The sequence below is a fragment of the Odocoileus virginianus genome, unplaced genomic scaffold, assembly GCF_023699985.2.
Source record: "Odocoileus virginianus isolate 20LAN1187 ecotype Illinois unplaced genomic scaffold, Ovbor_1.2 Unplaced_Contig_3, whole genome shotgun sequence".
Lineage (NCBI taxonomy): Eukaryota > Metazoa > Chordata > Mammalia > Artiodactyla > Cervidae > Odocoileus > Odocoileus virginianus.
Window position 1 is genome coordinate 1,708,678 of NW_027224320.1, and position 23,160 is coordinate 1,731,837.

General features: G+C 58.3%; 1 protein-coding gene across 3 annotated transcripts in view; it reads right to left on the reverse strand.

Moving 5' to 3' along the window:
- Nucleotides 1–242: 242 nt before the first annotated feature.
- Nucleotides 243–23,160, reverse strand: part of EFCC1 (EF-hand and coiled-coil domain containing 1) — a 28,432-nt gene continuing 5,514 nt past the window's right edge. Inside the window, exons 3-8 of one of the 3 annotated variants that reach the window (XM_070463461.1) lie at nucleotides 8,464–8,621; nucleotides 7,012–7,153; nucleotides 5,715–5,880; nucleotides 3,807–3,947; nucleotides 2,909–2,978; nucleotides 243–1,950 (exon numbers count right to left, since the gene is read on the reverse strand). In XM_070463461.1, the coding sequence (XP_070319562.1) occupies nucleotides 1,814–1,950; nucleotides 2,909–2,978; nucleotides 3,807–3,947; nucleotides 5,715–5,880; nucleotides 7,012–7,153; nucleotides 8,464–8,621 (814 nt within the window). In that variant the 3' untranslated portion in view covers nucleotides 243–1,813. Of the gene's footprint in view, nucleotides 1,951–2,904; nucleotides 2,979–3,806; nucleotides 3,948–5,714; nucleotides 5,881–7,011; nucleotides 7,169–8,463; nucleotides 8,622–23,160 lie in introns of all 3 variants that reach the window. The other 2 variants (XM_070463462.1, XM_070463460.1) reach the window with 2 other exon arrangements.

Here is a 23,160-nt window from a genome sequence, read left to right on the forward strand (position 1 = left end):
GTGCTGTAACTGACCCAGACCCCACGCCCTGGGGTCCCTAATCAGACACAGGTGGCAGAGGTGTGAGACGTGGGCTCGGGAAGCAGGCCTCAGCCCAGGCGTGGGTGCTGATCTGCCGTGTGGTGCTGGGTAGTCCCCCCGCCTGTTTGGGCAGCGCTACATGCTAGGCCATCTCATAAATTCACCTCCAGTGAGATGAGGGCCATATGAGCGAAGATGCACCTTTGCTTGCCAGGCCGAGGTCAGAGAAGAGTTTTATTAGGAAGCTCCCGAGGGTGAACCTTAGCATGGTTGGAATCTACAGGAACCCTGCCCGCCTGCTGTCGGCCGATTCCAGGGGCCAGAGCAGGGGCGGGGGCTGCTTCAGGAACGTTTCTTCTGGTCCCGTTTAGTATCACTATCATTATTTTTAAAATACGTGTTTCTCGGCTTGCTTCGGGTCTCAGCAGCGGCACGCAGGGTCTTCACCGTGTCACGCGGGCTCTTTGGCTGTGGTTTATGAGCTCACTGGTTTGCAGCTCATGGGCTTAGCTGTGGCATGTGGGATCTTAGTTCCCCAACCAGGGATCGAACCCACGTCCCCTGCATTGGAAGGCAGATTCTTAACCACTGGACCGCCAGGGAAGTCCCTGCCCCTTTTATTTTTCGTTAACATACAGTGAAGCTGAGGTTTTGAGGGGAACGCCCACTTCCATGGATCTTACCACACACAGTAGACTCCTGCGGCCCCACACGCAGCCGGCTGTTGTCCTGCAGCCCCCCTGCGGCCCCGCCCGGGACTGCCTGCTGGACCCCCGCGTCCTCCTTTCCCCGTGGTCCCTCTTCTGTGTCCCCCGGGTGACCCTTGCTCTTGAGTCCTGCATCCTCCCTTCTGCTACCTCCCCCCCACCTCCGGGAGGCAGGTCAGCACCCCTGCAAGGCGCCCGTTGCCTGGGAGATGGCGTCACCAGGGCCTCATCCCCCGCCCGTCCCCGCCGGGCGCCTGGCCCCGCTCTGCCCTCTGCAGGGCTCCGTCCTCCTGGGCTCGGACTGGCCCCTCTCTGGACTCTGGCCGCTCTCGTCTGGACTCTGGCCCCTCTCGTCGGCCGCAGTTTAGCACTGATCCCACCCGCCCTGCGGTGCTGGCCAGCGTGCCTTTCTCCCCCACGAGGGTTTAAGGTTGATGAACCAGGCAGCTTGCCTTGCTTCTGCCTGTGACCCATGGGGCCCGGTACCTCCTGGGCGCTCAGGAAAGAGGGGCTCTGGGGTCTGCACTCATGGGGCACTTTACGGCAGCACACTTGGGCGCTCCCTGTTCCCTTGCATTAAGTGCCCTTCCCTCCTCTCTGTCTAAGTCTAACCGCTCTTCTGGAGCTAGTTCAAGGCCACCTCCACCAGGAAGCCGTGATCACTGTCTCCCCCCTGCGGGTTCCCCCAGCCCGGTGTCCAGCCGTCAGCACGTCTGGGAGCAGGGGTGGTGTCCTCAGTGGAGTGTGGGGCATGAGGTTCCTGGAGCAGTCACGCTGTGTGGACGGAGAGGACACTGCTGGGAAGGGAAGAGATCCTGGGAGCCCAGGGAAGGGATTCTGGACTGAACCAGACAGAAAAGCAGGCACCTTCACTCCAAGGGCAGGGGGCTGGCAGCAGGTACAGGCTGATCAAGCAACCGTCGGCCACGTGGATGCTGGCAGCAGGAATGTAGCCAGGAATGAGGAGCCCAGGGAAGGCGTGGCTGCCGGGCTCTGAGCTTGGACCGGTCTCAGAAGGAGCCGGTGACCCCAGGGTTCTGAGGATGTGATGGTGGCCAGGCTGCCCACAGGCCGGGCCAGCAACCTCAGCAGGAGATGAGGCAGGAGTGGGTGAGGGCCGGGCCTGTGGAGGCCAGGGCCGCGGGTTCTCTCTGCAGGAGCTCACAGCCAGCCAAAGCTCGGTGCAGCATGTCCAGCACGGCCGAGGCGCCAGACGTCCCCTCTGGAAAGAGACAGTGGGCAGCAGGGAGGGTCGTTCTGTTCCCCGTGGCCCGCAGGGCTGCCAGCCCTCCTCCCGGGCCCTCCGCAGCCCTGGCCACGCCTCTCCCTCTGAGGACCCTGGGGAAGGCAGCTTCTAGTGCCCAGTTTCTGAACTCCTCCTTGATGCCCGGGGCCAGTCAGGGCACTGGACGCACCCGAGCCCTGCCCAGCGGCGCCTGGTGGGGCCAGTGAGCACAGGGTCATCACCAGTGAGTCTCCCCTCCTGGTTTCACCAGGCACCAGCCGGCCCTGATGCAACTGTGCTGCCCTGAACTTGTCTGAACAACGGGGTCACGTGACCTAGTGCTTAAGGGAGAGACCTGAGGTCTAAGTGCGGCTGACCCTTGGCCTCTCTGTGCCTCAGTCTCCCCATCTGTGGAATGGGTGTGATAATAGTCCTTCCTCCGCAGTAAGCCTGGGGCTAAACTGGCAGCAGGGAGCTGCCTGGCTTCCTCGGAGTCTGGCCACACCTGCTTTTATTTCCCTGAAGTCTCTGCTCCCTGTCCTCCTCAAATAGCACCTTCAGCTTCCTGAAGCCTGTTCCTGACTCTACCCTTTGCAGGTGGGCTGGGCAGGACTGCGTGTTAGTCGCTCAGTCGTGTCCGACTCTTTGCGACCCCACGGACTGTAGCCCGCCAGGCTTCTCTGTCCATGGAATTCTCCAGGCAAGAATACTGGAGTGGATTGCCATTCCCTTCTCCAGAGGAACTTCCCAACCCAGGGATTGAACCCTGGTCTCCTGCCTCGCAGGCAGATTCTTTACCATTTGAGCTACAGGGTAGTCCCCTGACTGTACCCTTTGCAGCTGGGCTGGGCAGGAATGAGGCAGCATTTTGCAGGCAATACACTCAGGATGGAGAAGCTGGGTCAGGATGCTGCCCAGGCCTCGGAAGATGGGTCAGGGAGGGGGGCTCACCTACCGTGTGCGGTGTCCCTGCAAGCATCCAGTGTGCTCAGCAAAATCTTCCCCAGGGCTTTTTTCGATATGTTCTTAAAAAAAGAAATGAGACAGGGCTGGACTGGCCATGGTTGCTCTATCTTCAAGCAGTGGGTGGGGCGTGGTGGCCCCTACAGACTTCTGTGTGGCTCCCTGGGGGCAGGTAGAGTCCGTTCCCGCCCCCTACCCCCAGCCCAGGGTCCTTTCCCAGCTCCCGTCCCTGGGATGACTGCACTGCCCAGACTCTTGGTGGGTACCACATCGTGCAGGACCCATGTGATCCAAGATCATGTCCTGACAGGCCGCTGTCCCTGCGCCCAAGGAGGCACCTGGGAAATGACCATGAAAAAGAGGATTTTGATGTGTTCGCTCCTTTAATCCTCGCAACAGCTTATTTTATTCTCATTTTAACCAGTGAAAAGCAGTGCTGAAAAAATGAGGACTCTGCCTGAAGCTACCAGCTGGGAGGTGGAGGAATCAGGTGGTCTGTGTTAATAGATGTTTGATCTTGAACCATCTTTGAATTCCTGGGATAAATCCAACTAATCACCTTGTGTTTCTTTAAACACTGCCAGGTTTGGTTTGCTCATATGCTGACTAATATTTCTGCATCTGTATTTAAGTGTGACACTAGCTTATAACTTTCCTTTCTTACACGAGTTGTCGTCTGGTTTTGAGATCAAAGTTATATTAGCTTCATAAGATGAGTTAGAGACCCTCCCCTTCTTTTTGATGACTTTCCCTGCGCTCTTCCTGTGTCTGGAAGTGGAGGTGACACCTGCCCCCGTGGGGGGGAGCTGAGAGCCAGTGCCTGACGCGGGCGGGCCCCAGCCCTGCGGGCCCCTCCCCAGCCCGGGGTACGCCAGCTCCCGTGAGCCCACCAGGTCGCGGAGCCTCTGCAGCAGCCCCAGCACGTCCTGCAGCTTCTCCTCCAGCAGGGACAGCCGCACCCTCTCTGTCTCCACCATCTGCAGCTCCTGCCGCAGGTTCGCGTTCTCGCCCGCCTTCCGCTGCCGCTCTGCCTGCGGGGACACCAGGGGCTCAGCGGCCGCCCTGCCAGCCTCCGCCCCACGCACATGGCACCAGCCCCGGGCAGGGCCCACAGCCTGCCCTGACCCTCCCACGGGGGTCATCTCGTCTGGCCCCTGGGCCTACAGACAGAACCGCCCTGTCTCCCCAGGGAGGGCACCGAGCCCCGGAGAAGCTGTGTGCCTGGCCCAAGGCCACACGGTCAGTCAGGCTGATGCAAGAACATACATGCTCCCTTTTATGGTGGAAGGACTCCATCCTTCCTTCTCTTCTCAATCCATCTGCTTGTCCTTTCTAAATGTTTTTGGTTGCAAGCAGCAAGCTAGTCTGGCCAGTTTGAGCCGAGGAGGAATTCACTGCCAGGCTAGTGGGTTGTCCCCAGAATGGGTCGCTGGCTGGAGAATATCAAGGGGTGGGGGCATGGAGGGTGAGGCAGGAGAAGCAGCCGGAGACTCCTGTCTGGGGGCTGCAGCTGAGAGCACTCTCCAGCCATTCCCACCTCCCTTGAGACGGGAGCCCCAGGAGAGGGGCCCGACGGGCCCAGCCTCGGTCACAAGCCCAGCCCTGGCCAGGCGGCAGGGACGCTGCTGCTCCCTGCAGAATACCAGCGGGGAGAGGGTGGCGAGTTGCAGAATGCCACATGGACACCTGCCTTCTAAAGCAGGGATGGGAGGAATGAGGCAGCCCCCGCTCCTGACAGCGATGGAGACAAAGAGAAGCAGCTGAAGGCGTGGTGTCCTTGGGCAGGAGAGAGAGCGCGGGGCCTGTGGACTTGGGAATGTGGTCTGTGGGTCTCAGGGACTGAGCTCCCCAGACTCCTGTTTGAGATTTAACTAGAAAGGGGTGGGTGCTCTGCCGTTTGGAACTGCATCAGACCACAGATATGTTAAAAAAAAGAAAAAAGCACCCCCCAAAAGCCCTAAAAAAACCCCACAGTACAGATTTAGAGTTTCAGGAATGTCAATATAACACTCTTTTTATCAAAATCAGTTTGCAAAAGCGGCATTGTGCTGAGGGCTTAGTGAAATGAAAACTGTCCGTAGCATTCCACATTTGATGACTGTGATGCCACGGAGTGGACAGGAAAAAACGCCCAATGGTCTTGTTGAAATGCGGACACTGCTCTTGGTGCTGCCTGACGCCACCCTCCTCCCCTCCACGGCCAGCTCTCCTTGGGGCAGGTGTCTCTCTTCCATTTCATCTGTCTTTGATGGAGCTGCCAATCACGGGACCCTGCCCGCCTACCACAGAGATTGGTCCAGGTATGGGCACGTGACTGAGGCCGACCATTGGCGTTATTCCCTGAGATTTACTGTATGGGGCTATTATTTTTCCTCTGGGGGCTTCTAAGTAGGCTGATGGGAGCCTAGAGCTGCTTGGGGTCCTGCTTTCCCTCACCCTACCACATGGAGAAAGCCCCTCCATAGCAGGGGAAAGTGAGGCCAGCACCCATGAAAAAAACGGAGCAGAAAGATGGGGGTGATATAATCTGAGCCCCTGGATCCAGCTGTGCTGGAAGCTCATCTCAGCTATTCCTTTGAAACCATTCTCCCAGCCACATGTGATAATAAATTCCTGTTTTTTTCCCTTGAGCTGATCTGAGATGGATCCTTTAGTGTGCAGCCAAACTGTTCTTCCTTAGATCTAAATCACCTCCTCTCAGAGCCCTGGTTTACCCATCTATGAAGGGGGCTCACAGTCCTTCCACCTGAAAGAGACTAGCCATTTGTCTGGCTCCCAGCCTCCGAGGCTCCACTGACCTCCTCCTCAGGCGTCCTCAGAGTCTTTGGATCGCAGCCCTGGGACCCCAGCTGCTCCACCAGCATGGCGACACAGGCCTCCAGCTCCCCCAGGTCGCGGGCGTGGTTGGCACCGCCCAAGTGGCTGAAGAGAGTCATGAGCTTCTTGGCTGTCCAGTCATCGCACCTGCAGCGGGGGAGAGTGCTGGCAGAGAGGGGGCTGCTTTCCAAAGGCTGTTCCAGCCTGGGCGGGGGGTGTGTTGTTACTGAGTCTGTGTCCCCTGAAAGCTGGGTGGGGCCATGGCACCCCCTGCCCACACCCTCCCTGGTTCCCCGTGTCATCAGAGCAAAAGCCAGAGGCCTCACCTAGTCTGCCCATTACCTCTCCTGCCTCCTTCCCACTCACTTCGCTTTCTGCTCCAACCACGGCAGCCCCCTCCAGGCCCCTCCCACGTGCCCCAGGGCCTTTGCACCTGCTGTCCCCTCTGCCCGAAAGGCTTTCCCCTCATTTCCTTCAGATCTCTGCTCAAACAGCCCCTTCTCAGCGGCCCCCCAGCATGTCCTGCCCCCTCCTCCACCTCACGCTTGTCACCACTCAGGAGAACAGAGGCTCCTGGGTGGGGGGCGGGAGGGGAGCTGTCTTGGTTAGTGCTGTTTGCCAGGAGCCCTCAAATTTGCCTGGCATATCGTAGGTGCTTCATATGCTTGTTGACTTAACGGGTTGGTGATAACAGTGACCCAAGAAAATCGGCAGAACTTTATAATAAAAGAGTCAGTGCTGCCCCCCCACTCCCATGGAGTATCTGCTCGTATCGGGCCCCATGGGGGCATTTTATACCCTTGATGGCCAATCCTCACAAATCCTCTGCCAGGCAAGTGTTAGAGTCCCATCTTAGAGACAGGAAGACTGAGGCTCAGAAGTCAGGTGACTTGACCGGGGTGGGGGGGAAGGCTTAGGCGTCAAGAGCAGTGGGTTAGGAAAGGGTCTGACACGTGGGGGGTCACACTCGAGCTGTGGGGTGGGTCCGGGGCCTATGGTCACCGGAGTGGGGATCGGGGGAATTAAGCCACCAGGAAGTGTGCCCTTGCTCAGCTCATTTCCCTCGGACATGTGCCCAGGGCTTCGCCTCGACCAATGGATCAGGGGGCCGAGCGTGAAACTGCAAGGAGGGGACCCAGCCCGGGTGTGAATCAGGAGGTCAGCCTCCACGTTCCAGGCCCATCACTGCATAGAGGGGCCACCCTGTGCTCTCAGGAGGACCGTGGGGGCCCGGCCCCGGGTATGCCCCATCCTGGACGTCCTCGCCGGAGCACGTACCCCCTCCCGCAGCCGGAGAGAACAGCCAGCAGCGCCGTGACCTCGGCCGGCGGCCGCTGCGCCTCCTGCCACTTCTCGCGGTCATCGTCCTCGTCAGAGGCGGCCTGGCCCTCCACCGAGCGGAACAGCTGCTCGTCCAGCCCTGGAGAAGCGGGGGCTGTGGACAAGGACAGAGGTGGAGGGGAGCCCCCTCTTTGGGGGCCGCCCGAATCCCCTCGGGAGCCCTCCCAACTCCGCTCCGCCCAGGCTGGGGGGACATGTGAGCCCAACCCGGCAGTCAGAGCGCAGCCACCCGGCCGCGTGACTGGGGCAGGCAGGCCTGGGGACCCCGCGGGGGCCGGGGACCGTCGGGCCAAACCCTGACTCAGACTTCCAGGGAGGAGGGACGCCTCTGCTCCTCCCGCCAGGGTCTGGAAGGCGTGGGCCTGGCTGCTGGGGGTGAGGGGCGCGCCTTCTGCACGTGAGCCTCGCAGCGGCTGGTGGACGAGGCCAGGGGAATGGGGCTCTGCCGACTTGGGGCCATGCCGGAAGGCCTGCTGGGGCTTTTAAGTGAGTTAGGTGAACCAGAAAGTTCCCTTGAACTAGAGCGGTTCAGGCCAAATGGACAATGTCCTGACCAACACGACCCCTGGCCCCAGGGGACCACGCGCTCAGGGGTGGGCCCCGGTCACCTGTGTTTTATGAGGCTCCTGGGTGGTTCTGATGGACTGGCAGGTTTGGGCACCCTGGCTCGGGTGTCCTGATCTTGGACACCCAGCTGGGTGGCTGCAGGGCCCTTCTGTTCTCAAGAAAAAGTGTTCCAGACCCAGCAGAACTGGAATTGAGGTGACTGGTCAATAATTTTTTGATCATGTTATGTTTCCAGTATTGACAGTTTGGTCTTCTTCCTGGGGATTTCCTGCTGCTGTGTGTATATGTATGTGTGTGGTCACTATAGTCACAGTTGTCCTGGCACCCAAGGCCGGGGCAGCGTAGGGCCTCTGAAGTTGTGTGAGAGGGTTGGCGCCTAGCAGCCTGTCCACGCCTGCCTGTAGCCCAGCCAGGAGAGCCCTGGGCACCGCTCAGACAGCTTCTCTCTCCTTTCCTTTGCTCCTGACGCTGCACACCGAGCAGACCAGGTTCTTAACATGATGGGCCTCTTTGTGGCCTTCTCAAGGGGTGACCAGCCAGCCCTGCTTGCATACCTCTGATGACGGGGAGCTTACTCCCACTCTGGCTCCGTGTGTGTCCGCCCCGTCCCTGCACGGCATTGGCAGGAGACGCGTTTCCGCACGCTGAGCCAGAGCCTGCCCCCCTGGAACCCACCCTCCCCCACAGGGTGTCTGCTCTCAGGCCTGCGGAGGGGTCCCTGGGGGCTGGGGAAGCCCAGCCTCAGCAGGTAGAGAGGGGGCTCTGTCTGGAGGCCGGATGGCGGCATCAGCGCAGACAGGACCCTGGGTGTGCAGGACAAACCTTGGTCCGGGGGTCTGCTCGCCGGGCTGCTGTTGGAGCCCCAGGCTCCCTCTGGGGCGCGGTCTGGGCCTCTGGCCCCACCACCCTCAGGTTCACTACTCTCGGTGTGTGGCTCTGGGCTGGCTCGTGGCGAGCTTGGGAGCTGGGTGCCCTCTGACCTGTGGGAGGTGGAGAAACAGGTGTTGAGAGGCGGGGGCTCCGCCAGTTTCCTGCGGGAGAGTGTGAGGTGTGGGCCCACCCTCTCCACTGCTAAGGCTAAGCTGCCTGTGACATGCCTGCCAAAGCCTGTGGTGGTCTCTGCGGTCTCCCCCTACCTGATGGCCAGCACAGCAGAGTCAGCTTTCCATGGCGACAGTCATCAGCTTCCCTTGCAGCTGAGACACAGGCTTGTGATGCGCTTTAGCCAATGAGACTAGAGGCAAAACCCTCTGAGGAGCCTCTGTGTCCAGAAGGGCGGGGGTCCTTGGTTCCCACCCCAGCACTGCCAGCAGGGACTGGCAGGGGAACTGGGGGCCTCTTTTGCAGGCGGATCACTGGGGCCGACGCCTCTGAGGTCCTCCCAGCTCCCGTTGGATTCTCGCCCTGTGCCAGTGGGCAGAGGGGCAGGAAGCCATCGGGGTGGCCAGGAGCGCCAACCCTCTGTGTTTTATGAGCCACTAACTCTGCCTGATGACGCCCTGCATTCAGGCTCCCCCAGTACAAGCTGAGGATGGGGAGGCGCTCAGCGGCAATCAGTGTGAGACCCCCTGGATGCGGATTCTTGGTTCAGAGAGAAACTGGAGCTTAGGGCATATGATTTGAGGTCTAACTGGGGAGGGGACAGTCGGTCTCAACTCCAGAGGCTCGGATCACAGCCAGAAGAGAAGACACAGGAGTCTAGGCTACAGGATCGCTTTCCCACAAAGACCGCTGACTGAGAAAAGAACAGGCTTCCTTGGGAGGCGGTGAGCTTCCTGGCAGAGGAGGTGTGTAAGCAGTAAGGGCTTCAATGGGTAGAACGTTGAATAGCGTCAGAATGGGCTTCCCTGGTGGCTCAGAGGTAAAGAATCCACCTGCCAATGCAGGAGACCCAGGGTCGATCCCTGGGTTGGGAAGATCCCTGGAGGAGGGCATGGCAGCCCACTCCAGTACTCTCGCCTGGAGAACCCCACGGACAGAGGAGCCTGGCGGGCTACAGCCCACAGGGTCGCAGAGAGTCGGACACGACTGAGCGACTGAACAACCACCACCGGCAGTATCTAAGTCTTCCCACCGTGAGAAACTTGTTTCCCCTAAATTATTTAAGGGCTTCAACAAGCAAAATGAGATGGCGGGGACAGCCCGTATGGACAGTTTCCTAGCAGAGGCTGGCCCACGTTCCCCACACCCCCTTAGACACCGGGGTCTTCGAAGCTGGTTCCAAGGGCGACTTCCTGCGTCAACACCGCAACAGGTAAATCTCTTGGCATCCCTGCGAGGTGCCAGGCGCTGCTCGGCGCTTTGAACATGTCCTCCCAAGACCCTGCCTGGATGGAGGCAGGGACCGTCCTGACCCCTGCTTCCCAGAGTGGCCGGCCCAAGCCGCACAGCTCAGAAACAAAGGAGCTGGGTTTACGCTCGGCCCCGCCAGGTGCAGGGGACGCTTGCGCGGCGAGCTCAGCGGCCCAGCCCAGCTGGTGCCCTGGTTAGGGGACCGCAGGTCGCCTGCAGCAGGCCCGAGCTGGGAGAGAGAGCGCCGCAGACGAGGACACGCTCTGGAACTTTCCAAGAGGTGAGACGCGGCTGCGGAGAAACATGGGGTATTCCTCTTGTCCAGCAGCTGGCCCTCCCGGCCTGCATGGCCGGCCCCTCTCCACGGGGTCTGTCTGCAGCCGGAGGCCCCTTCGCATGTCACACGGGCGGGCTGAGCCATCGCCACCTTGGAACAGAGACAGCAAGCCTCCCAGCCCGTCTCCTGCCTGCCCCAATGACGTCCTGCCAGCTGCCCTGCTCCCTGGCTGGCCACCTCTGGCCCTCGGCTTCCGGCAGGCGCCCGTCCTGCCCAGCGCCCTTTCCCTTGCTCATCCTCCGCATCCTGACCCTAAGCCCGAGGGTCTCGTGTCTCTTCCACGTGCCCGCTGGCTCTGCTGAGGGCTCAGCCAGCACCCCGGCTTCCAAACCTGCCTGCAGCCCTGGCCCCTCAGATCCTGTTTCTTCATGAGCCCCGCCCACCCCACCCCCAGCCCTGCGGCTGCTGCCTGGTCACCTCCTCCTGGAAGCCCCGTGCAATCGCTGATGCCTCCTTGTCTTCCTGCATCTGCTCCTCCCACTCCCCGCGCCCCCCAGGGAGGGGTGCCCTCTTGGCCCCCCAAGCAGTGGCCGTTGGCTTTGGCCACCTGGAGGTCATGCAAAGAGGCCAGCTCGGGGGGAGGGGTCATAGCGAGGCTGTGGACTAGAGCCTGCCAGGCTCCTCTGTCCGTGGGATTCTCCAGCAAGAATACTGGAGTGGGTTGCCATTTCCTCCTCCAAGTGATCTTCCTGACCCAGGGATCGAACCTCGTCTCCTGCATCTCCTGCATCAGCAGGCGGGTTCTTTACCACTGAGCTGCCAGGGAAGCCCATGCGTGTGTCAGGCTGACACATGGAATTGCTGACGTCTCCCACCTCGACCTGCGGGAGGGCACTCGTGAGTGGTTCAGTTAAGAGGATGCGTCTATCTGTGCAGTATTCCTGGATGGACTGGCTGCAAACCCTCCCCGCAGTGGCTTGTGGAAAGCTCTGTTGGAGTATTCTGGGCCTAGAAACTTGGCGGTTCTTGGCCCCGGGACTGGACTGTGGGGCCCGTGGTTTAACGAGGGGTTCCCATAAGAATGAGATCTGTGGGCTTGGTCCAGGGAGCGGACCTGGGTGCAGGCGGAGGTCACCTGTGGCCCCCCTGACTTGCACCTCTGGCTTCCTGGAAGGTGCTAGCCCCAAGGTCACCGAGAGGGGATCTGTGACCTGTGAGGGGTGTCTGCCTCTGCCCCACACCCAGACTGTCAGCACTTGCTGTCCTCGCCATTTTCTGGAAGACAGCTCCAACCCCGTCCCTCTCTCCCTTTGAAATGGTTCAGCGGCTCCAATGGCCAAGAGAAGGGATGCCGGTATCCTTAACAGAGCATCTGTTGGGGGGCCTCCGAGGTCCAGCCTGGTCTCCGGCTCATGGTTGGTGGTGACCTCAGGGCATGGGATGGCCAGACTCACTGACTGTCCAGTCGGTTGCCCTCTGGATCCTTGATGAGCACGGCCAACACCTTACTGGTCTGTTCTTCCCCTTAGACATGCACATTTAATTCTAAATCTAAGTCTAGTGAATGTACAGTATTATGGTAGTTTCAGGTGTATAGCAAAGTGACTCAGTTGTGTGTGTGTATATATATATGAAATAAAGGAATGTGAAAAAGCTGAGAAGGAACATGTGTGTGTGCACAGACACACAGGTTTTCTTCTTCAGTCCTTTTCTGTCACAGGTCATTACAGTCCTGAGTGTAGCTGCCTGTGCTGCATAGTCGGTCCTTGCTGTTTACCTGTTTTATAGACGGCAGTGAGCGTGCTGAGTGTTTTAATGGAAAAACTCATCTGCTCCTCCCGGTAGCCCTAAGAAAGAAAGACGCTCGTTCCTGCCATTTCACAGATGAGCTGCCTGAGGGGCAGAGCAGGAGGAGCTTGCTGAGACCCCGCGGCTCCCTCGGCCCGTGTGCAGGCGGGCCCCCAGCGCCCCCTCCCTCTCTCGCCTCCCCGCCTGGATGCCCTGAGCTCCCGTGGTCTTCAGCAACTGTTGGTGTTTCCTGGAGGGACCCAGCACAGGATGGAGCGGCCAGTCGAGGTTTGTCGAATGGATGAATGAATGAATGAATGAGGGCATGGGTGAATGACATCGTTGGCAGCAGGTCAGGTGATGAGAGGAAGGGAGGGTCAGGTGGGCACAGGCCCCGTGCCCAACAGGATTCCAGCTCCTCCCGTCCCTCTGTTCTTGGATTCTTCCAGAAAGACAGTGAGAAAGGGCATCGGCATTGGAGCCACAGACGCCGGTGCTATCCCAGGCCTGGGGATGTGGCTGAGCCCCTGCCCAGCCCACGGAGGGCTGGACCCTCCAGGCGAGAGAGTCAGCAGGACCTCCCCTAACCACAGGCATTTCAGGTCCCTGGCTGAACTGTTGACTGAAACAGATTTCCTTTCATAGGAAACATTATCACCAAGAGCGAAAAGCCAGTATCTCTTGCCAAAGATAGGAAGTAACCAGGAAAACACAGAAAATGACAACAGAACCGCCAGCGCTAGCCAGGTCTTGTTTTCCGTCTGCCTCTGAACCAGGCTGTTGCTTCTTTGTTGAAAAGAGAGGTTGGCACTGCTAAGGACAGCCAGAGAGGCACGGGATCCGGCCCGGGACCCGAGCCAACAGGACTGAAAAGGCTGGTGGAGGCCCTCCCTGGCCAGCGACCCCCACCACTGCCATGCAGGCTGCTCTCCCCGGGGAGACACGGAGGGGCTGGGGGCTTCTGCAGAGAGGCCGTTCGCCCCATAGGAGTCACCCAACGCCCCCTGCTCAGGCCCTCCCGGGGGGCGGCGAGCCCTCGCTGTCCATTGCCCCCTGATGCCCTCACGCCTGGCAGACCCCAGTCCTCGTTCTGGGGGTGTCCCCTCCAGCTGCGCACATCTGCGCACATCTGCGCACCACCCGGAGCCCCCCGGATGTCTTCCTCCTTCTGGAGGCGGTGGCCACCTCTGGCCCCCGGCCCGGCCTCCGACACGGCCTGACAAGGGCCAGATGTTCCTGAGTTCTCCTTCCGGTCCTGGCAGCTCCCGGCTCCAGGCCTCCAGGGGATGAACCTTCCCTGGGTTCTGCGGTGCAGAGAGGGCTTCTGCAGAGCTGCCAAATCTGCCTTCTGCCCCAGCACCCTGGAGTGGCCATGTAAACCTCCACGACTGCCCCTGCCCCCAGCCCCCAGCTCAATCCCCTGTTCATCCACCAGTAAAGGCCGATGGCCCTGAAAGGAAATACGGCGCTTCTGAACACATGGGGGTCCTGCTCCCACTCAGTATTCTGGGGGACCTTAGGCGGCACTCCGGTGAACAGGAGGGGGGGTGTGTGTGTGTGTGTGTGAACCTGAATTATTTAGCCTAATGTGTACTAAAGACAACTAATGACCACATCAAACCATCTTAGTCCTGTTTCTGACAATGATACAACTTCCCTCTAAATGCTCAGTCGCTCAGTCATGTCCAACTCTTGAGACCCTGTGGACTGTAGTCCGCCAGGCTCCTCTGCCCCTGGGATTCTCCAGGCAAGAATACTGGAGGGGGTTGCCATTTCCTTCTCCAGGGGATCTTCCTGACCCAGGGATTGAACTGGGTCTCCTGCATTGCAGGCAGATTCTTTACCACCCAAGCCACCAGGGGCTATCCCTTTAAATCCATTAAGTAAAAAGAGTGAGATGATTTAAGGAAAAACAGTAACTAAAGAATAATAATACAGGTTTGATGCAGAGATGGCAAAAATTGACACAGATCCTTGGAGTGTCTGAACTTCGGCAAGTGCCTGGAGAGCAGCCTGTCGTGAGATCTGGGCACTGTTGGAGCCAGACCCTTGCCATGTGCCTCAGCCACTCATTCTGTCCCCTCAGAGCAGAGGACCCCACCTCTGACAAACTGCCACCCTCTTTTTATAACGGTTATGTTGGAAGATCCCAAAATGAGCTGAATAAGGGATAGACCCTGTTTTTACATATACTTTGAAAAAACTCAGGGTGATGCTTTTGAACTGTGATGCTGGAGAAGACTCTTGAGGGTCCCTTGCAATGACCCAACCAGTCCATCCTAAAGGAAATCAGTCCTGGATATTCACTGAAGGACTGATGCTGAAGCTGAAACTCCAATACTTTGGCCACCTGATGTGAAGACCTGACTCATTAGAAAAGGAAAGATTGAGGGCAGGAGGAGAAGGGGACAACAGAGGATGAGTTGGTTGGATGGCATCACTGACTCAATGGACATGAGTTTGAGTAAACTCCGGGAGTTGGTGATGGACAGGGAGGCCTGGCGTGCTGCAGTCCATGGGGTCACAAAGAGTCAGACGCGACTGAACTGAACTGAACTGAACTGATGCATTGAGATTTAAAGGAGAGAGAAATGAATTTTATAGTACACATTTCAATATGTAAATACTCAGGTATAAATGAGTTTTAGATGATTAAACTTATTTAATAATGGCTTAGTTTGAATTTCAGAGAGGTAAGGTAATATTCAATTAGATGTTCATGACATTTTTGCCTATATTTGACATCTTGATATAAGGCCTAGGGAAAGGTATTCAGATAGATGGGTGGATGGATAGATGGACACAGAGACAGATAGATATGCAGACTCCCTGGGACATGGAGTCATGAATGCCAGTGGACTCAGGAGGTCTGTACCAGCTGGTTAAGCTTCACAAGTGTTGTTATCATCTGTGATAACAAGATAACAAAACACATCTGTGATGTGTTTATGAAATGATGAGCAACCCTTGGAAAATTCCAAACAAACCATAACCTTTCCTCAATTGACACGGCATTGCATTCTAAGACTCTGTGTATTAAAACTGTACAAAAAAAATTGTGTTTATATGTAAAGCAGAGTTAGATGGTAATCTCAGATAGTTGCAGTGAGAAGCACTTTTTTTAATGGAATGAACACCTAGCTGGGCATTTGGAAGTCGTTTTGGTTACAAGGGAACCCTGGTGGGTGGTACAGGACCTGCCCAAAGGCCTGTGTCCCTGGGAACCACCCACCCCATCGAGTGCCAGGACCACCGCCCAGCTGGTCATTGAGACAAACAGGCCCTCCGAATGAATGTCCAGGATGTCTCTGGTGGAGATACTTGTCCTCTAGGAATGACCCCCTAAGACCCCACACCCTAACTCCTGCAACCTGTGAATGTGGCGAGATGTCACTCCCGGGATGGTGTTATGTTATATGGGACAGCCTGGGTATTATCTCCACCTCATCACAGTTTTAAAACAGAGAACTGTCTTGGCTGGTGCAGAAGAGGAAGTCAGGGAGATGTGAAATGTGAAAAGGCCTTGGGTCATTGCTTGCTGGAGAATGAACAGGGCCACAGGAGGTGGTATGTAGAAAGTGATCCTGCCGACAGCCAGCAACGGATATGGATTATAGTTGTACAACCATCACAACCTGAATTCAACTCTCCTTGGGTGAGCTTGGAAGCATTCTTGGGATTCTTCTCTTGAGTCCCAGGTCAGCAGCACCTTAATTTCAGCCTTGTGGGAGCCCAGGCAGAGAAACTAAGCAAGCCCACTTGGACTTCTGGCCTGCAGAATGTGAGATCATAAATGGATGTTGTTTTGAGTGCCTAAGTTGGTGGTAATCTGTTATGGTTGCATGGAAACCAAATAAAACAAACCAAACAGGCACACCCATCTGTCTTGTTGGCACAATCTCAGTTATTCCATCAGGCACTAATTGGCCAAGTGCCTCCAGACAGGAGATCTGATTGGTCTAAGCTGATCATGGTGATTCCTTCTTTTTGCCAAAGGTTTGTTTAGGAATAAACATATTCTGTGATCCTGGCCAGTGAGAAGTAAGAAGATGTCTTCCAGGAGAATCTCTGGGAACAGAGGAGTTGGAGGAGGAAGTTATTTTTCTGTCTCTGGATGTGGCAGTGATGCCTGGGGCCATGGCAGCCATCTTGTGACCATGAGGGGCCTTTGCTGATAGACCAAGATGACAAGCTGAGGAAGACAGGGTCGGAAGATGGGGAACTGGGTACCCGCAGACATCACTGAGCTGCTCTCCCTTGGGCTTCCCATGCAGGGTCATCAATGTTACTGTGGTTTAAGCCGTTCTGAGCAGAGCTTTCTGTTACTTGCAGCCTATAGCACGACCAGTGATGAACGGAGTACTGCTTGGGGTTACGCGAGGCTGTGTATGTGGAGTTGTCAGCACGCTGCCTGGTGCCACAAAGGGGGCCCTGCTTCCCCCCTGCCCCCTGCCTCCTGCCTCCGCCCCTGCAGGAGTCAGGGCTCAGCAGAGACGGCGGGCCAGCACGGGATGCCCGTCTCTGTTCACGTCCGTGAACAGACGTGAGCTGCAGCGCTGTCGCAAGAGCTTTGCCACCAGGAAGCGGCCCCTGTGATTGGCGGACCAGCCCAGCAACTCTGAAAGCCAGAGGAGGGGCTCGGAGGCGTCTGGAGCCCTGGATGCAGGGGACCCCCTTGTTTCAGGGAAGCCCTCAGCCTCGCTTAAAGGCCTCTCGAGTGGCTAAGTCGGCTTCACCCAGATCGTCCAGCATCATCGGCCTCGCTTAGTCCAGTGCAACTGGTTATGAACTTGAGTTACATCCGCAAAACACCCACGGCAGCCGTGGGTTAGCATTTGAATGACTTGGGCTGTAACCAAATGGCTCAGCAAGGCGGTCCAGTCGGAGACCATCGAACACCCCAGGATTCAGCTTTTTCTGAGCTGGATGGAGAACGTCACCGAGTTTGCTTCCCTCCCTGTGTTCATGCCCCTGACACCAGCGGCCCCTAAGCTTCAGGAAGCTCCCGGGCAGAGTGGACACGCGGGACCTGGCCAGGAGCCGGGGCGCCAGGCAGCCGGCAGCCCAGAGGCTCGCAGGCCGGTTGCCTTTCCTGAGCGAAGGCTCACAGGAAACAGACTCGAACATGCAAACAAGAGAACAACAGTAGGAAGACGGGCTCAGCGGGGGGCCTCGGAGGAAGAGCTGAAAATAAACCCGCGGAGTGGAGCGTGCAGACAGTGCTCGGGGCCGGGGCACCCTTCCTGACTATTCCTTGTTTCTGCTCCCCAGCTGAACGCGGGGCACTGCGTTTACTGGGGGCCAGGTGCAGGGGGTGCCCGAGCAAGCCCCCTCCAGCCCGGGCTGTTCGTTCTGCTCTGTAACGCATCCAACAGACGCCGTGTGGCGGCCGCCGAGTGTGCTGGAAACAGTGCATGTAGTGAGTGGCCCCACCTGCGGGAGCCGGCCTTCCGCAGGCCACCAGGAGCCGGTGAAGTCACAGCAGAAACAAATGAAAGCTGGGAAGGCCAGGGGCTATGAGAGGTGACGGAGCAGAGGCCACGGCCTCTGAAGACGTCATGGGATGTAGCTCAGATGGCTGGATGGATGTGAATTTGGCAGGAGTCCCCCAGTGTGGTCAGGGCGCCTGAAGTAGACAGGGAGAGCTTTGGGGTGTGAGGAGCAGAGAGGCTGGCGCAGCTGGAGGTGTGCACATGGGCAGAGGGGAGGACGCTGGGGCCGGAGGGGGACCCCACCTCCCAGGACCACCGTCATGGCCAAAGGCAACTGACTGATCTGGCAGCCAGGCCAGCCGGGTCCTGGGAGGCTGCCCCTGGCCTGGGGGACCAACCACGGTCTGCTTGTCCCCAGTCTGCATGCCCGAGGCCCCCCGCCTGGCCTGGGACTGGAAAAGCAGGGTTCCTGAAAGTGCGGTCACAGAGCATCCCCAGCATAACCCCAGAGGCCCAGAGCTGAGGCTGTTCCCGAGCCCCACCCTGACGGAAGCAGGAGGGCCTGGGACTCCTGGGCCCCTGAGGACTGAGTCCCGCCTGGGCTGTGCCCTGACTGCCTGGGTGACCTTGGCCAGATCGCCACCCCTTTCTGAAGGACACATTTACTGCACTGATTGTTGTTCAGTCGCTGAGCGTGTCCGACTCTGCAACTCCATGGACCGCAGCACGCCAGGCCTCCCTGTCCATCACCAACTCCCGGAGCTTGCTCAAACTCATGTCCATCGAGTCAATGATGCCATCCAACCATCTCATCCTCTGTCGTCCCCTTCTCCTGCCCCCAATCCCTCCCAGCATCAGGGTCTTTTCCAACTGAGTCAGTTCTTCACATCAGGTGGCCAAAGTATTGGAGTTTCAGCTTCAGCATCAGTCCTTCCAATGACTATTCAGGACTGATCTCCTTTAGGATGGACTGGTTGGATCTCCTTGCAGTCCAAGGGACTCAAGAGTCTTCTCCAGCACCACAGTTCAAAAGCATCAGTTCTTCGGCACTTAAGCTTTCTTTATGGTTCAGCTCTCACATCTGTACATGACTACTGCATGCATTAGCTTTAATCAAGACCCTTCTCCTGGCAGGAGCCCACCACCCAGACCCTAGGCTGTCAGTGGGAAGTGTGGGCCCAGGCTGTGCCCTGAGGAAGTCCGGCCAGGGACACGCACTTGCCTGGGGGTGGACGTCTCTGGGGACACTGTCCATCAGATAGCTCAGTGGCCGGCTCCTTCTCCCGCGCGGTCTCCGCTCGTCCCCGGCTCCCGGCCCGTGGGCCCGGCCTTGGCTGATGCTCTCTCTTGGCCGTGCGCGTGTGGTTTTGGGGGCAGGCCTTGCTTTTCTGGATAGAAGAGGACAGATGTCTGCCTGCTTTTCGCCTTTAATAGTGTGGTGAAACCTGCATGTCTGAGGGACATCGCTGAAGATGCATCACATGACCACTGGAACAACCACAGCTTTGACCAGATGGATGTTTGTTGGCAAAGTAATATCTCTGCTTTTTAATATGCTGTCTAGGTTGGTCATAGCTTTTCTTCCAAGGAGCAAGTGTCTTTTAATTTCATGGCTGCAGTCACCATCTGCAGTGATTTTGGAGCCCAAGAAAATAAAGTCTTTCACTGTTTCCATTGTTTCCCATCTATTTCCCATGAAGTGATGGGACCAGATGCCATGATTTAGTTTTCTGAATGTTGAGTTTTAAGCCAGTTTTTTTGGTCTTCTTTTTCACTCTCATCAAGAGGCTCTTTAGTTCTTCTTCACTTTCTGCCATAAGTGTGGTGTCATCTGCGTATCTGAGGTTATTGATATTTCTCCTGGCAATCTTGATTCCAGCGTGTGCTTCCTCCAGCCCAGCATTTCTCATGATGTGCTCTGCATATAAGTTAAATAATCAGTCCAATAACCCCCAGCCTGGGGCTTCCGTGGTGGCTCAGACTATAAAGAATCTGCTTGCAATGCAGAGAGCTGGCTTCAATCCCTGGGTCAGGAAGATCCCCGGGAGGAGGAAATGGCAACCCACTCCAGTGTTCCTGCCTGGAGAATCCCACGGACAGAGGAGCCTGGCGGGCTACAGTCCACGGGGTCGCAAAGAGTCGGACTAGAGTGAGCGACTCGCCCTTCACACTTTGACTTAACCGCCCACCGAGGGCTTCCCCTGCTCCAGCAGGACGCCCTGGAGTCGGGAGGAGCCGCAGTCTCGTGACCCCCCCTCCTCAGCCTCTGCCCAGTGGGACCGTTTGCTGAGCTTGCTCCCGGGGTCTGTGACTGTGAACGTATGTGAGTCCCGAGGCACGGCGTGCACTCCCCTGGCCCCGAGGTCCTGGCTCAGCATCAGGCCCGTGCTGCCCTGACACCCACGGGTCATCGGCGCACTCTGCGGGCACCGGGGTGACACCCGCTCCCCGACCCAGCGGGTGGACGTGAAGACTCGCTCTGGGTGACCCCTTGCTGGCTCCTCCACCCAGGGGAAGGGCCCCCTTGTCCACGCTTCTGCTGCCTCCCGCCCCACTGTCTGTTTCATCCTGCAGATCCTAAGGTTCCGCCCTTGAGGAAGCATCTTAGGACAGAGAGGCTCCGCCCAGCTCCGGGTGAGGCCTCGGGGTGTGGGCTGGTGGCCCGTCCCTTCTCGGGCACTGCACCCAGAACAGCGCCCTCACCGGCCTCCTCGCCCTGCGTCTCCCCACCTGCCCGTCTCTCTCCACAGCATGAAGCTCAGGGCAGCCACTGCCCTCCCGGTGTGTCTGTCTTGCTCGTTCTCTGGGGCGAAGGCCTCGTGCCTCAGCCCCGCTCAGGGCCTTTCACCATCCCCGGCTGTGCTCCCAGCACCCTCTCTGCCACCTCCCACCTCCCACCCGCCCGCCACAGTCCGTCTCCCTGCTCCCTCGAGGCACCAGGCCTTTGTTCACACTCACAGCAACCTGAATCTGCCTTGTCTGAGAAAACTGCTATTCATCCTTCAGCACCCAGCTCAAGTGACGGCTTTCCCCCGAGAGATGCCCCATCACGCATGCCTCCTCTATGCTTGCCCACACTCTGCAGCTCCGGCAGGCCCCGACGCTCAGCCGACGTGGTGGTCCCCACGCGCCGAGGGCTCTCGGGGGCCAGACTTCAGTTCATACCAACAACACTGACCCCTATTACCATTCCTGTTTATGGGGGATGCTGTGAGCAGGGATAGATGTAATAGTCATCTCCAACTTTATCAGGGACCTTCTCAGTGCTAAGCAGCATTCTAGGTGTTTCGTATGTATTGTGACTTTATCTTCAAATTCCCTGTGAAGTGGGTGTCAGAATAGTTACCGTTCTTGCTCCGTTTTACTGATGAGGATACGGAGGCTCGCAGCGGCAAGAATGATGTACACAGGTCAGCACCCCAGAGCTGCACCCCCAGCCGGCACCGCCCTGCCCCCAGCTCACTGATCACCCACACCCAGCGGGGGGCCCAGGGTCCCCCCACTTCACAGTAAGGGAAGGGAGGCTCACAGAGGTTAGAGACCAGCTCAAGGGCCCGGGTAAGCATCTGGGAAAGCTGGGATTCAGGCCTAGGCTGGGCTGGGCCTCCTAAGCCTGCCCCCGCCCCCCAGCCCCGAACCGGGTGGTCTGGCAGAGTAGGCGCCTGGCCAGCACTGTCCCTTTGTGAGCTGGGGTATTGTCCCCGGGAAAGGCCCTGGTTCCCATGAGCGGCCACCCGCACACTGGTTTCTCAGGATACTGGGAGCTGCATCCCCCTTCTGCCCCAGATGGAGCCTCCGCCCCGCCACCCGCCCACCCACCCGTCTGCCTCCCTCCTGACCCCCTGACGTTGCCCCCACCCACCCAGGCCGGCTGCTCTGGTGGGGGCGGGAGAAAGGAGGGGCCGTAAAGCCCTCATCTTTGTGGAGGGCGGCCCAGTGGGCAGCCCCCTGCCTCCCTCCGCCTCCGCCCCCACCCGGGTCTTTGCATCCTTCCCGGCAAACACAACAAAGCCACAGAGGCCCTTTCTTCAGCCCCACTGAGCTGGCTTCTCTGTCTCCCTGCTGAAGGCAGAGCCCGGCCCCTGCCCAGCAGGCGGCCCGGCCAGGTGTCTGAAAGGGCCAGCTTCTCCTCAACAGCGCAGGGCGGGGGCGGCGGGCAGACAGGTGGCTGAGACTCGAAGCTTTGAGAGAATCCGTGGTCACCGAGAGCAGGGCAGCTCCGCTGGAGGCAGGGTCATGCCCTGGGACAGCTAGGTGCCTGCCGGGCGCTGGATGCCCATGTCCTTGCTGCCAAGATGTTTCTGAGGCTGCTTCTGTCCACAGGCCTGTTGGTCCCGTCCACACGCCCGTTGGTCCCGTCACTTGCTCATTCACCATTTTCCTTGGGGCCCTGGGCTGGGTGCTGGGCCTAAGAACCGCAAGCTGTCCTGCTTCCTCGCAGGGTTCACAGGCTGGGCCTGGAGACCGGTAAGAAGCCCATCCTTATTGGGCTGATTGGCTCACCCTCCCTGCAACTTCTGAGGCACAGGACAGGCAGGTTGGTGAGGGTGCAGACGGCCCCCAAACACCACGAAGCGTTCGTCGGCCTGGGAGAGCTGACTTTGGGGTGTGTATTGTTCAGCATTTCTGGGACATGCACTTCTGTGATTCTCCTGGGAGGGGCTCAGACCGAGTTCCACGGGGTTCACTGTGGGTATGTGCATGTTCGGAGGGTCAGTCACTAACGTTTGGCCAGTCAGAGCATCACGTGATCCTGACTCCTGGTGGGTTCAGGGATGAATGTGCTTCCAAGTTGGTCCACCGAGGCCGAGCCTGGCACTCCAGCAGGCTAGCTCAGACAAGAGATGATCTTTGTACTGGACTTGGGGTTTTGTAGATGTCAGTGCCCCAGAGGCTGCCAGGGGAGAGACCTAGCCTGGGAGTGAAGTCCAGAGCTTCTGTGTGCTGGTGACATTGTTTGAGTACCCGGATCCAGCCATGCCTGAAGCTGGCCTCGCCTAAACTTTAGTAAAAGCCAGCTTCTTTTTTAAGCGAGTCAGAGTTTCTGGCACTCAGTAAGAGACCTGGCTGATGGAAAGAGGAAACAGAGGAGGGAAAGCTGGAGTGTTTGGGTGTAGCTTGGGAGAAGCGTTTGGACGGCTAGACGACATAGTGTAAATCGTGGTGTTAAATATTCCGTGTGAAACTGCATCACTGTGTCGTAATCCGCGTCTTCCCCTCGGGATCCTCAGTCGTGCTTGCTCTGATCACACGCGTGCCGGGAGGAGGAACTGTCTTGTGGGATTCGGAGGAGCCGAGTCTGCTGCCTGGGACGAGGCGGTGTGAGGCCGAGGAGGCCAGCTGTGGGCGGCTGGAGCCCGGAGGTGGATGGGGCCGTGTTGGGCCCAGCAGTCCGCTGCAGGCCGGCTGGTGGGGGAGCTCCAGGAGGACTGCGTTGACGTGCAGAATACTCGTATGAGATCCAGGAGCCTCACGGCTCTGCACGCAGTGGTCGCTCCCTTGGGCCCCTCTGCACAAAGCGCGTGTCTGTCCCTGCAGGCAAGTTCATGGCCTGCTCTGCTCAGGCCCAGGGTCCCTCAGAGCGCAGTGGGCATGCCTGTGTCTGTTCTGTGTGCCTGAGGTGTCTGCACCGGGCTCTGTCCATGGAAGGTGGTTAGGAAATGTGGGGCACACACGTGAGTGTCTCCAATGGCTTAAATGTCTCCCGTCTGTTCTCCTAGGCTCCCAATC